The sequence below is a fragment of the Nicotiana sylvestris genome, unplaced genomic scaffold (assembly GCF_000393655.2).
Source record: "Nicotiana sylvestris unplaced genomic scaffold, ASM39365v2 Un00025, whole genome shotgun sequence".
Classification (NCBI taxonomy): domain Eukaryota; kingdom Viridiplantae; phylum Streptophyta; class Magnoliopsida; order Solanales; family Solanaceae; genus Nicotiana; species Nicotiana sylvestris.
The window spans coordinates 103,024-109,863 of NW_027184361.1; the positions used below are offsets into that span (position 1 = coordinate 103,024).

Genomic DNA, 6,840 nt, shown 5'->3' on the forward strand with positions numbered 1-6,840 from the left:
CTTCTTTAAACATCAACTTTGCAATTTAAGTCCAAATCATGTCATATGACATCCGTTTTTCACGAAATTCCACATAAATATCTTAAATCATATTCAAGACCTGTACCGAGTGCCGGAACCAAAATACGGGCCCGATACCATCATGTTCTAATCAAATTTCATTTCAAATTTCTTTAAATAATTTCAAAAAACAATTTTCTTTGAAAATTTATTTCTCGGGCTTGGGACCTCAGAATTCGATTTCGGGCAGAGTCCAAGTCCCATATTTTCCTACGGACTCTCCGAGACTGTCAAATTACGGGTCCGGGTCTGTTTACCTAAAATGTTGACCGAAGTCAAATTAGCTCATTCTATAATCAAAACTAATCATTTTTCACAGATTATCATATTTAAGCTTTTCGGCTACGTGTCAGACTGCGCACGCAAATCGAAGTGACTCTAAATGAAGTTTTCAAGGCCTCAGAACACGGAGTTTCGTTTTAAAATAAGTGATGACCTTTTGGTTCATCATATATATATATGTTGATACGTAATTTCATAACATTACTGTCATATTCTAGGAATGGTGTGGCTAATTAGTTAGAGAGTCTAATTTTATTATATATATCGTTATATAATGTCTCTCTCTCTCTCTCTCTATATATATATATATATTTAATTTAGTAGCCGATACGTATGATCATTCATTACGATCATACGTATCGACCACTAATTCTTCGTAGCAACTATATAATTCACTTCCTTTAAAGTTAGTTTCATTATATATATATATATATAATTTAGTAGCCAATACGTAATTTTATAACATTACGGTCATATTCTAGGAATGGTGTGGCTAATTAGTTAGAGAGTCTAATTTCATTATATATATCATGCACCATCTTCTTCAAATTATGCTTAACATATTGAACCTTCACGCTAGTGCACAGTGTTATATCACAAGCCATGTCAAAATACTTCAACATCCTCTTGTATGTCTTATACTATGGTTGGGTAACCAACTTGATGGAACCGATTAAAGTGTGGCCTAATAACATCGCTTCTCCACCTTGTCAGTATATACCTTTCATCAATTTTATCAATCTTCTTGTGCGACAAGATCTTCAGTATATGGAAACAAAGTATCCCTCTAGACTCAAACCATTTGCAGCCACAACTAAAATAATCGCCGATAGGTATATATTCAACAGTCTACTCAACTGGATTTCCATCATTTTTTGTTATAACTGAATAATCACTAACGGTGAACTTCTCAACATCGGGGACAACTTGATGATCGTCGGGGCTGCTAACTTCACAATGATACAATTTTCTTAGCTGTGTCTTGAAAAATTTCATATATTGTACGCGTATAACACTGAATTGTCTGTTGCTCCCACTTGAACATTGACTCGCACACAATTTGAAAGCCCTTTGACCTGTATTCCGCTTCCAGCTCTTTCTCATGCTTAGCTCTTATAGCTAACTCATACTGGTGAACAAACATCCTAAAAGTGCTTTGACGGGTAATATATCCATCAAAGAATGCATGCATCCCCTCACTTCTTTGCGTAAATAGCATACCACCCCAAAAATACATATCAAGGTACACGGGAACCCATTTTTCCTTCTCAGAATAAAGCTTGTTGAACCAATTCCTTATATGCAAATTATACCTTGAAATATATTCTGCCCATTTTCTCTCAAAAACTTTAACAGTAATGCTATCAAGGACCATGGATTTAAATTCTGCACGTGCAATTTTAGAAGGACGAACACCACTTAAGTAAACATGCAACTTTGAGAATATATGCCAAATACAATACCTATGTATTGGCATCAAGCCAAGTTATGGCTACCTTATGCTCTGACACTGATCAGTTATGATCGCATCTGGATGAACATTTCCCATGGCATCAAGCCAAGTTCTAAAAACTAATTTGTAACTATCGATATCTTCATGAGACATGAGAGCACATCCTAGTAAGATGGATTGTCTATGGTGATTGATGCCAACAAATGAAGCACATGGCATATTATATTGATTCACAAGGTACGTTGTATCAAAGCATATCGCATCATGAAATTGCTCATATGCTGCCTTACAGTGTGAATGCACTCATACCACATTTCGCAGCCTACCAATATTATCAACGTCGATTGAATAGAAAAACTCTCTATCATTTACCTGGATTTCACGAAAAAAGTTGAGCAGCGACTGTGCATCTCCTTCTTGCATTTCAAAATTCCTACTCTTCAAAATATAATTTCTACAATCCTTTGGAGTGCAACCCAAATTTTGTGGTCCACCACGTTGAACCTCATCAAGTCTAATATTCTTGGAGGGTCTAATGCTAGATCGATCGTGAGCTACAAGATCCCTCTTCAAAGAATCACAAACAGACCCATGTCCAGCCATCAGGTGCGATACGGATGGGAGCAAATCATGATTGTGATCGTGAACGACCTTAGAGACACGCCAACAACCAGAATCATCCAAAACAGTAGCTAGCCTAGCTTTACAATTGTTAGTCTTGGTGGTAAACTTGATTCTGCGAATCCTAGTCCTATCACAACAGTAAGTTATATACCTGGCAGTGTCACCACCCTTCTTATTGGAATTTCTTTTGATGACGGAGAATCCTCTTAGTCGTGCATGTTCTTTGTAGAATGCAAACAAAGTATCTTTATCTCTAAATCGCATTCCAGAGATTGGACCTACAACCACATCCTCTTCAGTGAATTCATTCTCCATTTCCCGATCAACATCACATAACTCTAACTCATTTCCTAAAACCTACTCCTCATCATCGTTAGCTTCTCCGTGATATTCTCCATCGGCTTCTTCATCATCATCATCTAAGCGCACAGCATCATCGGCTTCTTCATCATCATCATCTAAGTGCACAGCATTGTTGAAACCACCGTGAGAATCAACATCGACCCATTCGTATTCATTCAACAAACTATCGTCTGATGCTATCCCTAAAGATCTGTACAACTCGTCCCTAACTCGATCAAACCTATTATCTTGGTTGATATTCATGGTTGTTGTATTTGTGTTATGTTCATTTGGATTCATATTTTGTTGCACCGCCAAATTTTCTTGTTTTGAATCCATTTTTAGAGAAGGAGAAAGTGTTCGCTGGTTTAGGGATACGCAAGGAGGAAAGTGTCCGCTAGTTTAGGGTTTGGTAAGGAGGAAGTATACAAAATCGTATACCGTATTTGTTTTTAAGAAAATACAAAAAAATTTAAAAATTAAAAAAATGTATAATTTATATAAAATACACATAAATACAAGGAAAATACACAAGACTCTTCATCTCCCAATATTTAATTTTTGCATACTTCAAGACTTGGAATTTAATTTTGCGTTTTGGAGGGGAAAATGTAGGCTAATTAGTTAGAGGGTCATTTATGTATTTTCACTGGTGTGGCCAAAGTTGGGTCACGCCAGTATGGTCGTTTAGCATCTCCCTGTATGAATTTAAGGAAATTACATGCATGCTAGTTTAGGAAAATTAATTTCTGATTACTCCACTCATAATTTCCTGTGAAACTAAGGTAACTAAACACATTGTCGGAAAAGAAAAAGGAAAAGGAATCTCTAAAAAGTAATTACCATAAATGTTTCTGAAATTCACATAGCTGCAGCATGGTACATGATTTTGTCCCCTAAGTTTTTCGTTATCGTAAGACTCTCAAAATATTGCGATTTTTTTCTTAAATTATCGTGGTTGACCAAAACAATTCAAGGGTTGAAATAGCCAAGTGCCATATGATAAAATTATGAACAAACCCTATTAATATTAGAGAAATTAACCTAAATACCTGCTCGTCCGAAAGAATAGTCGGCAAATATATATATTATGCATAATGATGCTAGGGATATTTTTGGCCGAATAGCCAAATACATAACTTCCCCTTTTAGAGAAATTAACTTAATTTTATGGGGGAAATAAAATTCTAATTAAGTGATTCTTTAAATGCAAAAACTCAGTGCTAAGTAGTCAATATAATACAGTTGTTTGTATATTTGGCTACTCGGCCAATTAAACAAAATTCTGATCCATAATTTTTTATTTCTTTTTCTTTTTGAATTCTGGATTGTGATTTTAAATTGACCTATTATTGAAGGGTTTTTTCCCCTCCTCCTCCGTCCTAAAACTGCCCCAAAAAAGAAAAAAACAAAGAAAAAACACACAGTTAAGACTTAGCCTTAAAATTGAAATGAAACGCCCGGGCGCAAAGCTACCGAAAGCCGCCCTTGACAGGATTATGAAACCATTGAAAAAACTCATTCGAATGTTAAGTGAATGCTTTCAACCAGCTCCTCTTCCCCGTCCCAATGAAGCCAATCTTGCTTTCATGGTTAATTTTCTTTTTCCCTCTTTTATTATAATATTGTGACATATGATTAGAATCGAATCTAGAACACGTGTTCTCACTACTCTTATTTCAATTAAGATTCAAATATTAATATTTGTTTTAGTGATTTTTTATATGCATGTATACATTCAGTTGAACCTGTTGCCCGGACCTCCTTCGCCGAAAAATTACACTGTATATATAAGGTAAAATTTGTATTTTACCTCTATATATTAAGTTTTGAGTCTCCTTAACACAACCAAAAAGTATAGTTTAGTGGTCAAGTGGGTTCAAAATCTTCACAAAGTCATAGATTCAATTCCCACTAGCTACAAAAAAATATTTTGAACTCACTTCGTGGAGATCCTGCCTCCACCACTGGTTGCATATGATTGATATAAACTTTATTTGAATGTTTTGTAAAATTTCTCTGCAGGTTTGTGTAATTAAAGTTAAAGTTCGTTCTTTTGGTTGGCAAAAGGGAACAGAGTTTTGAGTAGCACAAAGGGTAGGGTATGGTAGAGTTCAATATTTGTGTTCACATATCTGTATATTTTAACATGTTGTAGTTGAGAACTAGTTTTGTTTTCGAGATTACTAATTTTACTTTTTTTTATAGATGGTTACGTATACGTAGTTATTTTTTGCTGATATAAATATAAAATCTCTTTTATATCGTTTGTGTATATTAGTTAAATTCTTTAATTTTTTGTTATTTGGTACAATATATATATATATATATATATATATATATATATATATATGTGTGTGTGTGTGTGTGTGTGTGTGTTTGTGTGTGTGAGATCTTGGGCTAGTTTCTTGAGAGGCTTATCATAATTTTTATTTTTAAATGCAGGAGTGCGTCAATTCAAATTGAAAGAAGATGGAAAGGTGGAAGTATCAGGGATAGCGGATTCAGCTTTATTAATGAGAAATCTTGCTAAATCAGGAAAATCTGCAGAATTAGAATGGATTCAATTTGGTCAATGTTCCAGCAATTTATTTCTTCCTTCACAACCTCCAAAACCACCCGAAAAAGGACCCGTTGGTCAAGGACCATTTCGTAATTTCAATCACCCCAGGTTTGCTCTGCCCCCGCACGGCGGATACCACGGCCTACAACCGCTTCTGCCTCTGCCTCCGCCTCCGCCGCCCTTGGCGCCTTATTCCAGGCGTGGGCCGCTGCCGCCTGCATTTTATGGACATGATTCCAGAGATGTTCATGTTAGCAATTGCAGTGCTATGTAACTAGTCTAAGGCCGTATTGTGGGCCGGGCCCAGTTCGGGACCGTTCCAGGACCGCTATCAAACAGGCCAAACGGGCCAGTCCCTAACGGTCCTAAAAGCCCACTGTGGGTCGGTCCTCCCAAAATAGACCGCGAGCCCGGGACCGGAAAGCGTGCGTGAGCCGGTTCAACCGGGCCTAACGGGCCAAATGGGCCCAGCGGTTATTTTTCAATTTTTTAAAAAAAAAAAAAGCCAACGGTTAGAAGTTTAAAAACTAGTCGTTGGCCTACCATTTTAGCCGTTTGCCTTTTTAAAAAATAACCATTTGGCCCCCAAACTTTGTTTTAACCCCAAATTTTTTATAATTACACTTTTTCCCTATTCTCAACTATAAATACCCCCTCATTCTTTCATTTTTACTCACAAAATCATCAATCTCTCTCATTCAAACTCAAATTGAAGTATTCAACACTCATCTCTCATTTCTCAAACTCAAATTCTTAGTTCAAGTTAAATCATGCCCGGTGATTCTAGATTGCACCCATTTGTTTTGAAACACTTTAATGTGGTAAAAGAAAATGAAGAAGTTTACATAATAAAGTACAAGAACTGTGGTCGAGTCTACACTCGTCGTCCAAAGGAGGGCACGGGCTGTTTAAGGAGGCATATAAAGAGTTATCTTGCGCGTTCTCCAGACATTCGTATTTAAGATTTTAAGTTGATTTGAGACAATTTGTGTTATTTTAAAATTATTAGACGTATTATGCTTAATTTTTAGTTTGTTAGATTAATTTGAAGTATTATGTTGAAAGCATTGAACTTTAATTTGAAGTGTTAAATATAAACTTTAATTTGCAGCTTTGATACCGAGTTCATCTTAATATATATATATATATATATATATATATATATATATATATATATAGCTAATGTATACAATCTTATATAAGGCAATCTACTATATACGGCAATATACTAACTACTAAGTGTATAGTATATAAGCTATATTCGAATTTCGATATAACATTAGCTATATTAAGACGTGTATATATATATATATATATATATATATAAATTATATAAGCTATATAATTTAACACAAATTGTCTCAAATCAACTTAAAAGCATAAATTGTGTGTTGTTTTGTCGGTTTGAAAAGCTGACCGGCTGCGGAAAGCTATTTCGTTTCAGAAAAAGTGAATATGTATAGGTGGTGGTGGACTACTTTTTGTGTGTTGTCTTGTCTGTTTGAAAAGCTGACCG

The 6,840-nt window shown here is 35.4% G+C and overlaps 1 protein-coding gene across 1 annotated transcript; it reads right to left on the minus strand.

The window, feature by feature from the left end:
* Positions 1–2,098: 2,098 nt before the first annotated feature.
* Positions 2,099–2,734, minus strand: LOC104240769 (protein FAR1-RELATED SEQUENCE 5-like). The gene has a single exon (XM_070165667.1). It carries the CDS (start codon positions 2,732–2,734, stop codon positions 2,099–2,101), a length of 636 nt encoding a protein of 211 aa, XP_070021768.1.
* Between the last annotated feature and the right edge of the window lie 4,106 nt (positions 2,735–6,840).

What these genes read in the sequence shown, in the direction of transcription:
- LOC104240769 (XM_070165667.1), bottom strand. Translation starts at nt 2,734, where the DNA reads ATGGAGAATGAATTCACTGAAGAGGATGTGGTTGTAGGTCCAATCTCT.